Source organism: Lates calcarifer, linkage group LG12, assembly GCF_001640805.2.
Source record: "Lates calcarifer isolate ASB-BC8 linkage group LG12, TLL_Latcal_v3, whole genome shotgun sequence".
Lineage (NCBI taxonomy): Eukaryota > Metazoa > Chordata > Actinopteri > Centropomidae > Lates > Lates calcarifer.
Window position 1 is genome coordinate 15,727,217 of NC_066844.1, and position 19,220 is coordinate 15,746,436.

Below are 19,220 nucleotides of genomic sequence, written 5' to 3' on the forward strand. Positions count from 1 at the left end.
ACAAATCTCATATCAGCCGAGAGGAGGAGGCTGATATTGAAAATCATCTGGAATTTCGCCTGGCACAATATTGGAAATCTTTATTCTAATTGCGTGAATGAATTGAATGTGCTGTTCTGATAAATCCACTCTGCCACCAAGGGAATTGTAGAAATGAAGCATCACAGATTTGTTTGTGTGTTTACAGCATGTGTGTGTTTGACTGCCCGTAAGTCATTTTCATACTCGCCTTGTGCTGTTGTTGATTGCTTGTTTACTCAAGCATAAACTCTGTTCACAATGTTAACATATCATATAAATGAAACTCTTGACAAGATCTTCCACCCACATATTACAACATATCAAATAGTCATCGGAGGAACATTTTTCAAAATATCGGTTACCATATGAAGGAATGGGAGACAGCATATCAGTATAGAAAACCATTTTTATTTCTCATAAGGCTGTCCTGTAATGTACTTATATCTACTGGGGGATAACTATATGTTTCTCCATTGTGACTAATACTTTCTCACTGTCATTTTGAATAAATCATCTCTCTCTGGTGTGTGAGAGGGAGATCTATACGACAAACACAGTAAAGTTGTCGGTCCATGACCAGTCTCCACAGCTGAAACAGACACTAAATGTCCGATTATGGTCCCAGTTTTTCCTGATGCTGTTCTAAGTCCCTAATGTATCGGAAGTGGAAAGCTCAGGGGTTGTTGTTAGTGCTGCTGTCTTTTGTGAGGCAGTTCTATACAGTGTTTTCCTCAACTTTACAGAAACTACAAGCATTTTCTGGCTTAACCAACAGAATTGCTGAATGACGAAAGTGACCAAGACTTATTTTTATGATTCCATTGTGGCTTTTTCCAATGCAAGCATACACTGCAAAGCAGTCCTATACACACCGTACTGGGACAACAACCTCTGCATTATATTCAGGGGCTGATCAATATTTGGAGCTCCTAATAGAGTCTTAAATATATTTTTCAGCTTCTTGGATCTGTCATCTTATATGTAATGTATTTATATATGTATATATACACAAATTATCTTACATACAAAGAAATTAACTGCTCATGAATTTACATTGGGCATGCCCACGAATAAAAGTCAAATTCAAATGTCCATCGTGTATTGTGAAGGTGAGGCCATGGGAGCAGACGCTAAAGCCTCCTAGAGACTCTTCATTATAGCATTATAGGCTGCTAGTGGTTGTGTTCACAGAAAATCCAGTGTTTTTCAGCTAAATCTCATCCATGTCTTCACAGCAAAGCCATCCTGCTAAAGTACTGAGTCTGATACAAATGTCTTCCACACAGAAATAAAAGGATATCAAGGTAATTTTCTCTCCCACAGTTCTGTGGATCCTATGTTGAGGTCCATGTAAGCTCCTCAGCCCGTTTACCTTCAGGCAGACGGGGCGAATGTCTTCAAATGATGTTTTAACAACCTCTAAATAACCCCTGCTAAGCTGTTTCAGTTTCTGAGGGGGGAGACAGAGAGAGGGAAACAGAGAGAGAGTAGGTCGGTAACTGGCCACAGCTGTGTGGAAGAGGAGAGTCACCAACATGGGGCTCATTGATCAAACAGGGGATTAGTCTGGTTTCAAATCCTTGGCACCACGCGAGCAAAGCTGTTTTATCTGGGTGGATATCCTTTCTGTGGTCCCAGGTAATCCAGTCAGTAGCCGTGGATGTAATAGTTTTAGTCCGTTTGGTGGGAAGAGAAAGGGTAGATGAGGGGAAGAGCCTGGCACGCAGCCCTGCAATGGGAGCTCTCTGTTAGGTCCTGGGATGAATCTGCAACACAGGAGGAGGAAGAGGAGAGGAGAGAAAACACACATACACTTAGATAGAACAAAGGCATACAAGTGTGCGAGGATTAGACCCTGAAGAATTGCTCCGTTCGCATGTTTCAAAAACAAGGGGAGTCTTTTGAACTGTGGAGGCTTTGTACAGCCCCGTCTCACCTCCTGGTTCCTGCTGCTACTAAAAACAGACAGCTTATATGAGTGGAAACAACGCTGAAAATTGAGGTGTTTTTGGCATTTATAGGTATACTGGGATATATCAGGAAAAAGCTTTATAAAAAAAAACAAAAAACCAAAACAAAGCTTGTGTGTTTCCATGCTGTGTTTGTCTGCTTCACACGTTGACTCTGGCATATTTTTGACTTTATCTCAGACTATTTTAGCCACATCCTTTCCACCCCCAGCTCGCCTGCCCCCCCCCCCCAACCCTCATTTGCACCTTCATACCAGGCCAGCCAATCAAAGCTGAGGATTTTCCTCCAACCTGATAAAATGACTTTGGCTTTGCTAAATGGGATCGGGGGGCCCCCGCTGTGGAGTCTGAGCTGTCTCTCCGTGACTCTGGTTCAGGGACTCTTATTCAGCCTCAGTTGCAGACCTGGACACATTTCAATGGTACATTGTGCAACCTTGAGACTGCTATTGAATGTCCCGCTTTTCAGCATCCTGTGCAACCTGAGGCTCAATAAAAACTGTGTGCATGATGTCTACAATAGTTAAAGCAGTTGAGTTCTCTGCCCTCCTATGACCGTCTACACAGCCAAAGCGTGTAAATATTTCTTTAACTGGCTCTTTTTTTTCCCACATTTTCCAGTTATTTTACTGCTTTAAGATTTTACAAAGAAAAAAATTATGAAGTCACCTGCATGCTGTGGAGCCAATTAGAGATCCCATAATCCTGTTCAACTAAGAAATACAGCCATGACATTTCCAGCAGGCTTGGCAGGTGGTAGCCAGGTGTGTGGATTTGATTGTGAAGGGTGCTGCTTGGGACTCTTTGAGTTGTAGCACACATCAATAGAGAGTCTCAGAGCTCCAGTATGTTGGACATGCTAGCAAGAGAGCCAAATTATTTTATTAACTTTTTTTTGTGGGTAGACTGGTGTGCACCTGTACTCACCTACTGTAGAGTGTATTATTTTGGGATTATGCTTCAGAGAGCAATCTGACTCTCAGGCATTATAATTTGAGTTTAATTTAACATCAACATGAAACAGACAACATAATGCAGTGCAGTTATATTGTTGGTTGATTGCATTTAATTTGACATGATTTGATAGACTGCAAAAAATCTTAATTCCAATCAAATCATTTAGTTCATTTTAGAGTCATAAACTATTCTTTGAAAAACTGAATGCAGTGATATTAGTTCGCCAGTTTTCAATCCAGATCAACTTATTTTAAAAGAATAAAGTATCGTTTACAGTTCTGATGCTTTCCTTTTGTCAGAATGGGTATGTTTTCAGTTCTGTTTGTTTCTGGTGGATCCAACTAATACACTTAATTGAATGAATGAGCATTTTTTTTTTTTTGTATTTTGATGCAGATGCAGATCCGAATTTAGATTAATCATTTCATAACATTTTCTACTACTAAAATAACATATTTGCAGGATTGCACAGCTTTGACAGCTGTACGTGTCTATGATGCCAGAAAGTTTCTGAAACAAGGGAGGCGTCGGTGTAAATTTGGATTTATTTTTTTTAAAGCTCAAATAACTTGTTAAGACAAATGGCACATGACCTATCTTGCAGTTCCATGTAAAAGAAACACATAATTGACATACAGATTACTCATGCATTCTGCTTTACTGACTATATCATGCCTGCTTAGGTAGTTGCGCTGCAGCTGTTCCCTCGTGTGCTCAAAGTAGCTTCAAAATCTCTGATTTAACATGTTGATTTCTCCTCCAGGTCTTATCACAGCATCTCTCTTTTGCTCTTTTCTCTCATGATCCTTAAACAAAGTAATTCTCTGGGCTCATCTGTCCAGCATTTGCATTTGTATCATCTACTGTATGACGATATATCAAGATATTGGAGCAGAGAATGACCTCTGCAAGAACAAGAGCAGTAACAGGTTACATATTACGGCTCACTCTCTGTCTCAGACACAATCCACCAGAGGTTTGTTAGCGGGAGAAGAGGGGTTGTATGCAAATGCTGTCATTTCAACCCGCATGCGTGAGAGTGTGTGTGTGTGTGTGTGAGACTAAAAGTGTCCTCTGTTCTTTTTTGTCCTCTGTCTCTTCAAATGAACAGTGCAGCAGGTAGCAGCGGATTGCTCAAGGATTTCCTGCCTGTCCCATCTTTGCTGGAACTAAGCCATCTGCATTCTAATTTGCTGGCCGCATTAAATTGCAATTTACTCAGACTTCAGTTAGTAAAAGGAGCCAAGGACAATTGCCTTAGCAAAAGAATTTAGTGCAAACACAGCCTACCCTTTCCCCCCTTTTTTGTTTAGTGCTGCGCAAATCAATCATGCCAGCTGAGAAACCTCTTCAAACAGCACTAAAGAGCACCCTCTAAAAACAGAAGACTCCAGACAACAAAATACATCAAGATCCATTTAATGTGACATTGACAATGGAAAAAGCAAACGAGTATAAATTAATCAGTAGCACTTGGAATGAACTCCTCCACCCTAAACCTGTATAAAAATGTCATGAGGATGACAACCTGGGCAGCTTACAGACTTAAAAAATGCTGTTTATTATTTATCCTTAGTTTTGCAGTTTTATATATAATTTTATGTTTGTCTTCGCGATGACATCATACAGGAGTGAAAGAGGAGGAGGATTAGGAGAGGTGTTGTCAAGCACAGAGGTGAAACAGATGATTTTCTTTGTGAGGTTGAACTGTATGTGACATGGCTGCTTGGCGTTCATTTTGACTAACTGCAGAATGCGGTCGTCCGATTTGACAAATTAGATGGCGATGCATCTGCTGGCAGGTCACTTTTGCTCTGAAACTGTCTCACAGCTGGGCTACACCTTGTCACAGTGTGTTATTTTGCTTGAAAAAGTGCCCTCTGCTCCTTTTAATAAGGGACATGTGGCAAGTAAATTATGTTTGACTAGATGGAGGGGATGCACACTATAAAGTGTGAAAAGATAATGGTGTGAAAGAACTGATTCGCTGGAGTCCAATGCTATGCACTCGCTAATCTGAGCAATTACATACTCCATAGTGGAACTGCTGTGGACTTACACAGTTAAAACAACTACTCCACATGAATAAGTGGTTATGTTGCAGTGTGAAATTACCAAAAAAAAAGCCATTAAAATTAATTTAATGCCTGATGAGGATCGTGTTACGTATGTATGACATTCCTGCTTTGATACTGGAGACACATTCATATTCACTCTAACACACAAATAGTGAGGTTATCAAATGAACATAATTCTTTTCACTATCATCAAAAGCAGGGGAGAAGAACGAGTAAGAGAAAAGATGTTTTCATTACAGCCTCACTCATTCTGCCTTTCTCTCTTAAGGTGTATAATTGTTTGGAGGGAGCAGAGATGGATTGATCTATTTAGCCAGTGGAGCGGGTAATGCAGATCTATGGTGGGCGAGTGTTTTGGAAGGTGCTCCCCAGCCTTGCTCTCACTGTGACCTCCACAAACAAAAGGGCCTGCCTTGTCTGCTGCTACAGAACAGGCAATGAAGGGCTCCCTCTCTGAAAGACATAAAGAAAGAAAAGAAGAAACATGGGTGTCAGGCACTGGCTTTGCTTGGCTTCTTACTATTCATGCCAATTTTTATGAAACATGGAGATGAGGTCTGTGTGTGGGTGAACATGTGTGCGTGCCTGCCTCACTGCGCTTCACCGACACTTTTCAGAGCAAAATGAAAACCTGCAGGAAATAAAATGGCTGGGAGTAAAAAAAAAAACCAAAAAAAACAATGGTGTGTTGTGGGCTTGCTGACTTGTGACGAAACAAATACAAATGAGGCAATTTGGCCTGAGAGGCAGGTGAATGAGGAATGCTGATTAAAAAAGAGAGCAGAGTGCAGGATAAAAGGCCTTTCATGTAGCCTGTGGGCTATGCTGTGTGCCGATAGCTGCTTCAACAAGACCCTCAGAGGGGGATCAGGATATCAAGTGGACTCTGATAAGAAGCCACACAACGAAAAGGGAAGAGGCCTGCCCGGGGGTCTCGCGCACACATGTGAGCACACACGCACAAACACATACAAATCAAAATACATCAAACATGTGTGTGCATACACAACTAGGAGCAAACACAGAGAGGAGCAAGTCGCATGTCACAGATTAGTGCCTAATGGGATTGGCAGACCGGTGCAAGGCACTGTAATCAAGTCCACACAGCGGCCGATAGCAAAAACAGGACATGGAACAAAGGAAGCAATGAAAGGAAGAGGGACTGATCCTGCCATTACACACTGATCACAGAGCAGAGTTCTGCTAAGGGGTGGACCTGGCTCTCTGTCTCTTTCTACAATACTCAGTGAATGAGCTGCTACAGTATATGCATATCTCCCCCCCCACACACACACACTACATTTTAGTGATACATGTGCCACCCTTTATGTGAAAAACGCAGCAACTTACTTTTTATTTATGCGTGCGCTGCCTGTGCTGGGTGATAAATATTTACAGTGGGTGGCGGTGCGCTCAGTATTTGTGTCACGCCTGCCTAATCATGCACAGCATGTAAACACACACTTGATTATTTTCGCGCCAAGTATATGGGTTAATGAGAAGCCACTGAGCATGAGTTGGTCCCACTCTTACTGCCCGACACTCAAGTGCATAACAGTGATGTGTGAGAGAGACGGGAAAACAGAAACACAGAACAGCTTGAGAAAAAGACTAACCTTTACAGAAGCAAGAATGCAGCTCAATTTCTGTTGACGCATCCTCTGCATTTTGCTTCCGGAAGCTAAAAAGGGGAGTATGGCTGGGTGTTCTGCAAAGAGAGGGTCAAGAAAAAAGGACACGTGTGTATTGGGTAGAAAAGCAGCTTCAGGCCTTTGGCCCTCTTAAGATTTTTGATTAAATTAGATTAAATTATTAGTTCAAAAATTTACAATCTTGACTAATATGAAGAAAATAATTTGTTCCAAGTTATCTAAAAACAACGATCATTTAAAGTTTACTCATTTCAAATTGTGCAAAGGACTGAATTGAGAATTAGAGATGCATTCTTTAAAGTGAACCAAGTACTGCACCTTACCTTGGCAGGCTGGAAAAACCCCATTCGATCAACTTCTTTCTGAAAGTTTTAAGCCTGTGGCGGCTGTGAGGGGGCCCAGTGAAAGCTTTATGTCTATCTGCTGGCATATAAATCTGCAGAACAACCTTGGAAAGCCCCGTGTGGTCTAACCTTCACTGGCTGTTCCCTGTTTCCCTACCATCACATTAGTCTCTGCTTCTATTCAAAGTCATTGTCACCAAGCACTAAGAGAACACATAGGAGAGGGGGGGGGGGGGTGTTTGCTGATCGCGAGCAGGTGGGGGGGGGGGGGATTCAAATTAAATGAATACAAATCATGTGATCACCCTGTCACAGAGTGCTGGACTGCTGGCTCCGAGGACCGAACTCCCTTCATTATTTTTGCATGCCGCATTCGGAGTCAGTTTACAGAGCCGAAAGGCAGCGCAGAAGCAGAGTGGCCGTTAACTTTATCTCTGAGAGGAGTGTGGCCTGAGGCAGAGCCCACCTGTTTGTTTACTGCCTGCTTTATGTTTCTTCTTTACTACTATGGGCCCTTAGCTAGGTTGCTTACACTCCACCTTGGTATACAGAGGGCATTTTTGATAACAGTATTACTTGTGCACGTCCTTTTTACCCACAGGTTTGACACAGTGCATGTTTGATTGTTCAATGACAGAGGATTAATTAAAAATGAAGCAGGCAGTTGGCAAGCATTGTTAAGGCATTTAATTAGAGTATTCAAACAAAGCGTCTTGTTATTTCTTGAGACTGAAGTAAAAAGTAAAGTGACATTTTAGGCACAACCTGTGTGAGAATGGTGTGAGTGTGCTGGTGGGCACGTGGATATGTGTGCAATCACGTATATGCCTGGGTTAAAATGTGCACATGCAGAACAGGCATGTATTGTACATGTATTGTGAGTGTCAATCTGTAGATGCAGGTAGACGCATTTGTGGTTAGGGGTGTGTGTGTGTGTGTGTGTGTGTGTGTGCGGATGTGCACACGTGTGGACGTGCACGCACACACACAGTAAGTATGTGTGAGGTCTCACCCGTGTGGTCTTGATTTTGTTCCCAGAGGAGCACATCCATCCAGAGTTGTCAGGCAGAGTCTTACACTCTTCTCCCTCCAGACACGGTTCCATCTCACACCACCATTTCCCAATTACAATGGACGCTGGGGAAGATGAGCACAGATATGCATCACAACTGGTTAGTTTATCACACAGACACTTGTTGACACACATATTCATATGTATGCATGCAACACAGATGCAAATACAAACAAGAACCTTAAAGAGCATTAAAAGTAAAAATAAATCATACAGTTAAAAATACAAGAAGTTTAAAACGTAGGCAGAATCATCACAAAATTTGAATACATGCAGAAGCCTCCCATGTAAACATAGTTTGTGTACATATTCTACACATGTTGTGAGCGCCTCCAGAGGAACACACAACCGTGTCTCTAAAATTAATGTTTTTCCTCCTCTTTGGCCTCAGAGCGATTGTAGTCGTTGCTGCATGGGTACTTTTTGCTCTTGACAATAATGTCTTATACCAACAGAAATTAATCATTATTTTGTTTTGATATAGCTACACTGCATGTAGGGGAGCAATCTCATTTTTAATCAAAACTAATTGCCTCTCATTAACATCGACTGAATTCTTCCTCCAGCTATCTCACAAAAACAAATATGTTCTCATCTTCTCATCAAGATCTCTCTCTCTCTCTCTCTCTCTCTCTCTCTCTCTCTCTCTCTCTCTCTCTGTGCTGGTGTGTCTGAGTGTGAGTTTGTGTGTGTTCTTCAAAAATGTCTTAGGTGTTAGATGATACAAAAAAGTACCTTTAATCAAAGGTGAGTAACCTGAGTGAGGAGAAGGTAGAAGATAAATAAATAAGCTGTGTTTACCTACAGTACATGTATAAATTTCTTCTAATTAACTTATCACAGCCCATATGTGCAATTGGTTGTGTTAAATAAATAAATGTACATAAATAAATAAATTCCCTACCTATTTTATTACTTTAAACTATTTATAACAAGTCAAAAAGCACTGTAGTGGAAATGTATTTTTTTCTTTTGTTAAACCTCTCTGAATCAAACCATTGCATACAAATATAAACCGTTCTTTCAAAGTCAAGTTCTGATTCATTTATTAACCATGATATTTGAAAAACTTTTTGTTTTCCACACTCCTCCGTATGAAGAGTGAGGTTTCTGACAGCAAATCTGAGAAGTTCAAAGCGATTTTTCAGATGATAAGTCATCTCTTCCCCTCAACAATTTTTTTTTCAGCACAGAGTATATTTTCTTCAAATTTGCTGTTTAAATCTCCAAAGAACATCTTTCCTTTTATCACACTGACATAAAGAGCATGTGAAGGTCAAAGGATTGGGTGAATGTGATGAGTTAAATTTGTGTCATTTCTTTTTCCAAACCCATGTTTTGAACCTTTCGGAAAAAATATTTTTTCCCCTTCCAGCCTGTGTTGCCAAGGTTACAGGCCAACCACCAATCAATTGTGAGTATGAGCAACATGCCGTCTCCAACTGTTGGAAGAAGACGGTTAAAGTGCAGTCCCTCACAGCACAGAGTGCGCTACGCTTCTGTGTGAGCTGACACTCACACGCAAAAATATATTCCAGAAAAATACTGGACACAGAGTTACACCCCACTGCTGTTGAGTGAACTTGCTGCATTTCATGACTTCCTCCTTTGCCTTTTCCCTCCATGAGCCCTAAGGATACTGAATGCCAGAATGGGAGCGTCCACTAACCAGCTGTGAAACCACCCTTTGGCTTCCCCCTTGGCTGTTTACCTTATCCACTAATTACCACATGTTGTTCCATCATCCACTCTGCTCCTGCTATCTAGCTTTTCCTCCCTCTGTCTCCATCCAAGGGCTAAATATGCATTTCACATCATTAATCATGTTTACATTCAGCTGCAACACTGTAACTATGCAGGAAGTCCTCGTTAAGTGGCAAATTACGCCTGGGCTTGAGGAGATGTGTTTAATCAGTTCTATCGAGTGATGATGATGTGCCGCCACTCTGTTTAGCCTCTTCCTCTTGCTGCAGAGGGTGAGAATGGGGGGAGGTAACGACCAAGAAGTTGTTTTTCATCATACCACCAACTGAGGATGATTTATATTCAACAATGTGAATGCAGAATCCACTTGAAATTGAAAATGGTAAAGTAATACCTGCAAAACAAAAATCAATTCCTTCAAATACAACCAGGGTGAGAAAGCAGGAAAGAGACAGAAAAGGAAGCAAAACAAGGCAGAATATGAGAACACTGCCTCACACACGAGCTGCTGAAACATGAGAGCTGCTCTGCATGAAAGTTGAATAATATTTACTATACTTCACAGAACTGAATACACCTCACCCTCTGTGCCTTGAAATGTGTGCACATGAAGCATGGGTAATTTATACACAAGGAGTCTGGAGAACAGCTGCATTAACATGGGCCTGGGAGGTTTTGGATAGTATTATTTGTTGCATCTATTACTTATGTCTAAGATAACCAACATTAAATTCCTGCATAATGTTTTTGAATTAGGGGAGAGCCAGAATACTAACTGGTAGTTCAATAATCTACTCCTGGATTATTGATTTTTATTGTGTGTTTTGACTGCTAACATAGTTCCGTTCTCGATTTTGCCAGTAAAATATGTTTAAGTGTAATTTCCATGATATGGTGTAATGCTCAATGGTTAGTGCCAACACTGTGTTCCTGGATCAAAGCAAATGAAAAATCATCAAAATTTTAAAGCTACAATTTGGAGTTTTTCCACTCTCCTCTCTGCTGTATTTCAAACTTACAGAAAACCATGTGTCAAACCATCCTCATTCACTTATTCATTAAATGGTGGACTTACTAAGAATGGACATCAAAGCCATTGAGCATGAATAATAAGATTGGACATTAAATCTATATTGTTACACTTCACCCAATCCCCTCTCTACTGACTGATGTTTAACCTTCAATGTGCAGAATGATGTCTGTGCAAAGTTTGTTACCAGAAGGTTTTCAAATTCCTCGGCTGACGCAGGAACATTTCCCTGTGTTTACCTTTAATCTGAGTTTTATACAAGGACGTACAAGCATGAATATTATGACATCACCACCAGACTGAAAGTCAATCATTTTCCATTATGCACCTAACATAAGAGCAATGTTGAAATGTGAAGTATCTTCTACCTCTTCAAGGCTCTTTAGCTCGAAATTAAACATCTAACCAGAGACAGCACTGACTCCTTATCTGGATATTATGCCCACAAGATCAAAGATGAATTACCAGAGTCTTCACAAATTGCAGTGTGTCAGCTAGAAAATATGTCACTGTAAACTAGAACATCATTGCAGTTCTGTGTTCACATCATGTTGAAAAACTTATTGTTAAAGTTATTCCACAGCACAGACCAGACAATGTGGATAATCCACCATCTTTAGAAATGCAGTTTTGCTCAACTCTAATTAATATCTTGACAGCTTCCCATCCTGTACTAAAAGGACAGTTAAAATTTTAATGACAGTGACTATGAAATACATCTTATAAATATTCATGCTCAAATTTGATCTTTGCCTTAAAAATCTCTTTCAGTCAGTCAGTGTGTGGAAGACAGCAGGCTCATCTCAGCATAACTCAACACTTGGTTAATGACATGCCTGTTCTGATGGCTACCAGGATTAAAAAAAAAACCTCATGTGAAGCCTCATGTGAACACACACTTCTCATGTCTGTGGCTGTACCCAGGCCAGGACATCTGGCTCTGACCTTGACCACTGGAGAAGAGCCATTTCTGGGCCGGGATCCATGCATCACTCTCTGGTGACCACTGACCTCCAACAGTCGTTTTACTTTAACTACTCCCTGAGCAATCGTCAGCATAGAGGGTATAACCTTTGTTCCAACATCAGCAAACTTTACTCCTCCTCTGTGTCTGCTAGAAAGTAAAGGAGGAGGGGGGAGGTACAGTGGACCACAGTCCTAAGTCCTGACTATTAACCATCATCCATTTGTTTAAGCTGAAAGCCTTCACTGTGATTTAAAGCACCAACACCAATTAACATGATCCTCACATGTTACCATAAAATAGCTGCTGTACACTGTCAAAGATGACAGATGGGCTTGGCATAATCAGCAAACAAGGACAGAAAGAGTGTTTGATTCAAGATGTTGGCCGTGTAGCAGGCTGGAGTCTTTAGCTTTGATGGACAAACAACCGAGAGTGGGACTTGAATTGATTGAAAAACATGAAGCGATGGACCTTTTACAAGTGCATCTGTCAGATCACTGGTGAGTGCGCTCTGTGATGGATTGAACTCGCTGACACGTCCCTGCCAGGTAGCAGAATGTTTGAACACCTTGACGGATGAGGAAGGGAATTGATTTCTGTCTGTGTCAAAATGTGAATACGTGTCTTTGGGCTCAATGAATAGTTAATGTTTTTTAACTTGGAGCAGGCCGCGCAGCGCTTGGCGGACTTAATCATAGCAAAACAATGGCTTTTCAATCATGTCGGCTGTAGTGTTTGCTTTTTCGTCTCTGGTGAGCCACTTAGATGAGTCGCGTTCAGTCAAGATCTGGAGCAGAAAGCAATTAGGCTTCAAAATCTCATGCCATTTGTTGGCTTAAATTTACAGGTTGGGGTGAAGGATCGATACTTCCCACATTCAGCTCCACTTTCTTTTTCTTTCACTGACTCATTCAGGTCATCTGGGTGTTTTTTCTCTTCCCCTTCACCTGAGCAGTTTTACCTCAGTGTTCTGCAGAGTGCCCTGATTACTAAGTTAACTAAACAAACAGCCAATCAATCATTCATTCCTATAATCATGCCAGTAAGCAAACAGTCCATTAATCAAGTGATCCCTCTCTCACTTTACTAGAAGAATTACAGTGAAGTGGTTAATAAAAACAAAAAACACATCTCCATCTCAGTGAGACAGAGGTATGAATGCAAGCATTGTGCAATGGCAGGAAAGTACTGGTGGAGGGTCAGGGGAGCATGAAGCAAATGAAGCAAGTGTATAATTACAGCAGGGCTGAGACTTGGAACCCTGGACCTGAGGTCAGCCTCAGATAGTCATTATTCTGCATTAATCTTTGCCCCTCTCAGAAAAAGAGCGGGCCGGGGTTTGATTAGCTATTCAAGAAATATTGTTTGGCTTTCTAATCACATAACTGTAATGAATTTCTGAATTTGTAATGGACAGCCCACCAACTTGAAGAAGAATTCCTGTGTTTTCAGTTGATTGTTTTCAGAATGGTTTTTGAATTCAAATTAAAATGCCTATAGAAGGCTTTACTACTTGGCAGGCCCCCAGATTAATTCAGGTCGAGCTTGAGTGTGCAGCTGCACACACACTCATCAACAATATGTATCAGGGAAAAAGCAAAATGGGGGGAAAAAAACAGAGTATGTGTGTCACAATTCAGGGTCAAAATTACTACAGCTAAAAATATGACACACTATAATTTTGTAGCATTTTGAGCATCAGTGAATGAATGTAACTTTTTGTCTGTGGAGTTGGCGTGCGCACGTGTGTGAGAGTAGGTGTGTACATGTGTGCCTATTAATGGATGAACAATGACTCCTTTTGTTGTGCGGTTATTTCTTTTTCTTTATGTGAGTACAAAAGCGACTCAAAAAAATGCATCTCCCACACAGCTGACATAGATTTGCCTTATGTTTCTTTACTTCTCTATCTCTCTCTCTCAATACAACCACAGACTTGTTACTCCAGTAGTGAGAGCAGAAAGAAAATATGTTGTTGTTTTTAAAAAAATGAGTGATGAGGAGACAGGGGAAAAAAAAAAAAAAAAAGGAAAACTTAGGACACCTATCAACCCCAGCTAAGGGTCAGATCCTCTCCTGGCAGGTTAAAGGTTGAGAGTCTAATCACATCGCCAATGTTGTGAGAGCTCTGTGGGATGTGACAAAGATGGAGGAGAAAACCTACTTCACAGTCATTATCTTCAACTTCTGCCAAGACACAAACATCTTTTTTGACCCAGGAGGATCTCTGTGTTTGTTAGTTTCTCCTCGTGTCTGTCTTTGTGTGTATTTGTCGGTAAGAGAAAGGAGTTATTGTTTTCTATTGTACAGTATAATCTGCTCCTTCTGTCCATCCCCTCAGGCAGCATCTGTAGCAGGTTTGTGACTCGCCAACCAGATACAGTAGCAGAGGGGGGCTGTGGAACAATATGACAGCCAAACTGTGGGAGGGCAGAGATTTTATAACACAGGGATGAGATATTTTCTTGGCTTTTCTTGGGTGTCACCAGATTGGACTTGATCCAAACAGATACAGCGACTAATAAACCGCTGCAGATGCGATATGTTTTGTATGCACAAAACACATACAGACAAGCTTTGCCAATAAGGAAACACTCTGATAAACTACATTCTTGCTGATAACAGTGATTGCCCAGCTTATAATGGAACTATTATGTTTCAAAGACAATATCTTATTCTAGCATGCTAATGATATTCTGATTTCACTCATAACCTGTTTGACCAGTAATGTATGTGGAAGAATTGCAGCACTTCTTGTCCCTCCCCTCAAGCAGAATCCATGTGTCTCTCCCCCCGGATGTATCTCAAATGTACCATGACAACCTGTCATGCTCGGCTATATGCGCCTGCAGCCAGACAGAAGGGTTCATTCCCCATCAGTGATCAGCAGCGAGCAGGCATCTGCGTGCATCTCTTGTTGAAGGGGTTTACCGCTACAGCAGCTACATGACAACACAAAGTGGTAGCATGTGTGCATATTAGGGCATCTGCATGCATGTGTTGAGTAAATGAGTGCATATTCATGTGTGTTTATTTGTATAAGTGTGTGTGTGTGTGTGTCTATGTCCATACTGTGACTGAGGGCTTACACGTCTCATACACAGGGATAAAGGCAGTGGTGCAGTGACGAGCGCCTAATCTGAGTGCATGTGATCGGTCCGGTGAGGCTGGAGAGATATGAGCGTTTGACTTGTTAAAAGGAATGATCTTCACTAAGAGCCTCGTTGGCCTTGACATAACTGGGACATAGTTCTCCTTGTCAAAGCTAATAATCAATTCCCACCACGGGGATAATCTGACAGCAGACCCCCACTGAGCATGACGCCTCCCAACGCAAGCTGTCGTCACATCCCCATATATTAATAACGACCAACACAGTTACCAATAGCAACTGAAGTAACCCCATGCGGCCTACACTGACGAAGTGGCGAACACTTGACAATAGGACTGATCTTCAGTATGTGCTTTGATGTTGGAGTTTGATGCTAATGACCGATAATACAGCACATCAGGGAGACTGCCTGTTTCTGCAAATTTGGCCAAAGATAAAGGAGCGTTCGTTCCTCCGGGCTCTGTATGTGTGTTCAAACCAAATGACCTCTGAAGATATACTTCTGATGTGTTGTATCAGGGCACTGGCTATTCTTCATATCTTTTTTTTTTTTTTTTCTGTGGGAACATAACCTGTGTATGGTACAGCGGCGGCAGGTGTCCCCCAGGGGGTGGTGAGATGAGCTGGGCTGCGGCATCGTTCCTTATCTGGATGGGACATTAATAATGCTGGGACCTGGGGAGAAAGCTCCATCTGGGCCAGGCCAGTGCGCTGCTGAGGGGCCAGACCACTGACTCCACAAGTCTATAATCCCTCACATAGTGCAACGGTAGCCTGCGGGGGCACAGTTGACAAACGTGCTTTCAGGTGAAGCTTTCCCAGACAATCAAAACTCTTGAATGGAATGCCCCCCTTCTCCGCCTGTGTGTCCGTTCATTTCCACACTTGCAAAAAAAAAAAGAATCCTTTAATTAAATGGTGTGTTTGCAACGCCTGACACCTCCGACTACAAATGAGCTCTTATGAATAATCACATAATTATTTCGTCTGCCCTTCAGCCCTTATCCCATGGTGGTTTCAGTGTTAAATAAATAACAAACAGCCTGATTCACTTTGAAGCAGGTGAAAACTATCCAAGTAACTGAAGGAAATAAAATTATTAAGAAGGCAGGTCGCCTTAACTCTTTCGGTAATGTGCACAGTAGCGTGGCTTGCTGCTCAGTGACTTGTCGTTTCCATTTTCTCGCCACTCCTTCTATAAGTGCTTGTTAATCAATACAATAACAGCGAGGATTCTCCCGCTGCGGGAGTCCAAAGCACAGAGGCATGAAGTGTTAACAGCATCTCCACCCTCTCCACTCTCTCCACCTCTATGCCTCGATCCGTGTAATTCAGGTTTTGATTTCTATATCTTTGTCCAACTTCTGATCACAACTTCTTTGCATTTTCTGCTCTCTCATCAAAGGCCTGATGTATCAAGTTATATTCACCTTTTATTTTTACAGTCGTGCTATTCATCTTAAGGAATGAGCAAGAAAATGCCTCAGTCTGATGTTAAGCTTTTCAGGTATTTTATAAAGTCTGTCTGGGCAGTGTTTAGTGAAGAAGACACGATCTGAATGGATATAAAAGGAGTCCAAAGTACATTGTCTGTTTTGCTGCAGAGGAGACAGTGTCTGGTTGTCTGCCTCTCTGTACAAGGACAAACACAGTCAGCTAAAAAAGCTACATCTCAAGGTCAGAGCTCTGTAAATGTTTCATCCAGGAGATCTCTCCAACCACTGGGCAAACACAACATCAGTATTTTGAACAAAACCCAAGGATTAAAAATTCAGCTGTTCACTGAGAACTTTTACAGGGTTTTGGGTAATTTTCCATCCATCTAGGAGAAAATTCTTTTGTGTCCTCCTTGGATCATATCTAATTCATATTCTTGGATCTTCTTGAGCATCAGCTGTGACTAACCAACCCTGTGAAGCCCACTGAGCCGGCCTGTCTGGCCTCTTCATGTAACATTCCTCGTAATGAAGACATTTAGGTGTCATTTCTTTGTGAAAGGGCAGTCAGAGAGATGACTGTGATCTCTGCCAAAGGTGGAGGTGAAAAGATCGAGACTGAGGAGCATTGAATGAGCTCTATGGAGTGAAGAGGGCATCGCAGTTCTGTCTCAGTAGACTTGGAGCTTCCTGTCAGCTTTTCTTTTCCCTCATGGAACTACCTCTCCCTGATTGTTTTATTCAGCTTAGGTAATTCAGGTGCACTAGCCTGGAGCTTTCCTGACTTGTGTTTATTAGTTATTCATTTCCATCAGCCCCAGCTGCCCTGGGCGATGTGATCTGCAACGTGCTCCTTGCTCAGGTGTTCAACAGCCCAACTGGATCATCCTCTCTTTCCCATGATGCCCAGCAGCACAACACTACTGGATTCTTAATGGTTGAATGTATTTTTGTTATTAGAAATGTCACAGAGAGACAGCAGATTAAGTTATATTGGAATATGCTTTATAGGTCTTGGTCCGAGGTGTTTATTAAAAAATAAATGTTTTCAAAATAATTAATTCATACCTGGTGTTAATCTCACCTTGGAACCATGTTTCATTTCTGATATGCAATGCTCAGTATTAAAAGAAGTATTTAGATTCTTTACTTTGTATAAGTAGGAATATTACATAATAAAAATACTTGTTATTATTATATCATTCTATAATCAGTATTGATGCATAAACAAGTGAAGCAAATGTAGTTGTAAACTACATTTTTGGATAGTTTAATATGCAACAGTTTATATTTGTAAAACTTAAACTGAAGCTGTCAGATATTTGTAGCCATGTAAAAAGTAAAATATTATAAATAAATGAATAAATGAATAAGAAAATGGGAACACTTGAGTAAAGTGTATTTCTAATTGTTAGTAAATGTTAGTTGATAGTGCACATGTCATGTTGGAAACTGCAGTTTGGAAGAATGAGTCAGTAAGACATTTCTAATTCAAAAACACAGGTGTGGTCAAAGTAATATTATAATATATATAATATATTATTATTGTGCACAGACCTTCGATAATACTCATAGAAAACTTAATTTCATCTCAATTTCTTTTAAATAATTTGTTGTTGTTTACTTTATTTATTATTATTATTTTAAGTAATATAATTTTAAGTAATATAATTTGGTTTAAAAAATAAATCAGATCCTAATTTTGTTTCATGACAGTGTCCTGTTTTTAAAAAAAAAAATAATTTGACATAATATGAAAAAATTACTTCTGGTGTTCTTTTGATAAAACCTAAGCAGTGTGGAACTTAATCTGCCACCAGACAAGAACATGTTAGATGCTGTTTGTTTTTTATGTACATTAGGTTCCACCTCTCTACATGTAGGGCACACTACTTCTTGCACTGGCACTGAATATTGATAAACAGTCAACAGCAGCACCATTATAAAACAAATGATTTGCCCTCACCATCCACACAGGAGGGTTTGTTGCGTGTCGTCCCGGCCACTTTCCCCGGTAAACAGGAGCACTTGACTGTCTGAGAACGCTCCTCAATACGATTCTTGTTACAGCACCGATGGGCGGCAATCACCTCACATGTACCTCCCTCTGCAGACAGACAAACAGACACAGAGGTACATAGTCAGTACATATATGAGAGATTAATAGTAAACATGTTATTAAAAATCAACTGAAGCAACTGCAGAGAAATCCTGAAAGTATTCATTAAATGACTATAAATGTGAATCAAATCAAAATCAAAAAATAATGTGAATGAAAGATTAGGATACCTCACATTATATCATGTGAGGCATGCTACAGTACAATCATTGGGCACTTACACTGTAAGTATGTGTAAAGGATTGGCCCTCGAGGCATCTCAATTATGCCATCTAATTGCCTCTCACTCAGTGCAAGCTGTCCTCACTCCATACCAATCAGCCCATGATGAAGATCACATCATACACTCAGTATGGATTAATGTGCCTGTCTTTGCGTTTTTGATATCTTCCATATGTTGTCAATATGATTAAAAAGGATGAATCTTTTTCTTTGGTGAAGACCTGGCTTCATTAGACTTAGATGGCCGACACCTCATGACTCAGTCTCATGACTGAGCCAATACAGTCTTAGGGCCATACTACACTAAAGCATTAACTCCAAAGCACAGGTGACATCAGTCATAGCAAATGCTGTGCAATAGGTCCCAGTCTGACAAAGGAGGATGTCAAAAAAATTCTGTGAAAAGAGAAGGTGATATGCGCCAATGGCGGTACTGGGTCAAAATAACAATAGGGAGGATTGCCCAGGGGAGGGAGAGGGGGTGATAGAGCTAAGGGACATCCTGAAATGAGTGAGACAGGCAGAGAGAGAGAGAG

The 19,220-nt window shown here is 40.9% G+C and overlaps 1 protein-coding gene across 5 annotated transcripts in view; it reads right to left on the reverse strand.

The window, feature by feature from the left end:
* Positions 1-409: 409 nt before the first annotated feature.
* LOC108885655 (chemokine-like protein TAFA-1) overlaps positions 410-19,220 on the reverse strand; it is a 102,765-nt gene continuing 83,954 nt past the window's right edge. For 2 of the 5 annotated variants that reach the window (XM_018680095.2, XM_018680096.2), the window contains exons 3-4: positions 18,310-18,450; positions 7,268-8,159 (exon numbers count right to left, since the gene is read on the reverse strand). In XM_018680095.2, coding sequence (XP_018535611.1) covers positions 7,777-8,159; positions 18,310-18,450 — 524 coding nt within the window. In that variant the 3' untranslated portion in view covers positions 7,268-7,776. Of the gene's footprint in view, positions 1,788-4,351; positions 5,480-6,642; positions 6,735-7,267; positions 8,160-18,309; positions 18,451-19,220 lie in introns of those variants that run through there. The other 3 variants (XR_007814329.1, XR_007814330.1, XM_018680099.2) reach the window with 3 other exon arrangements.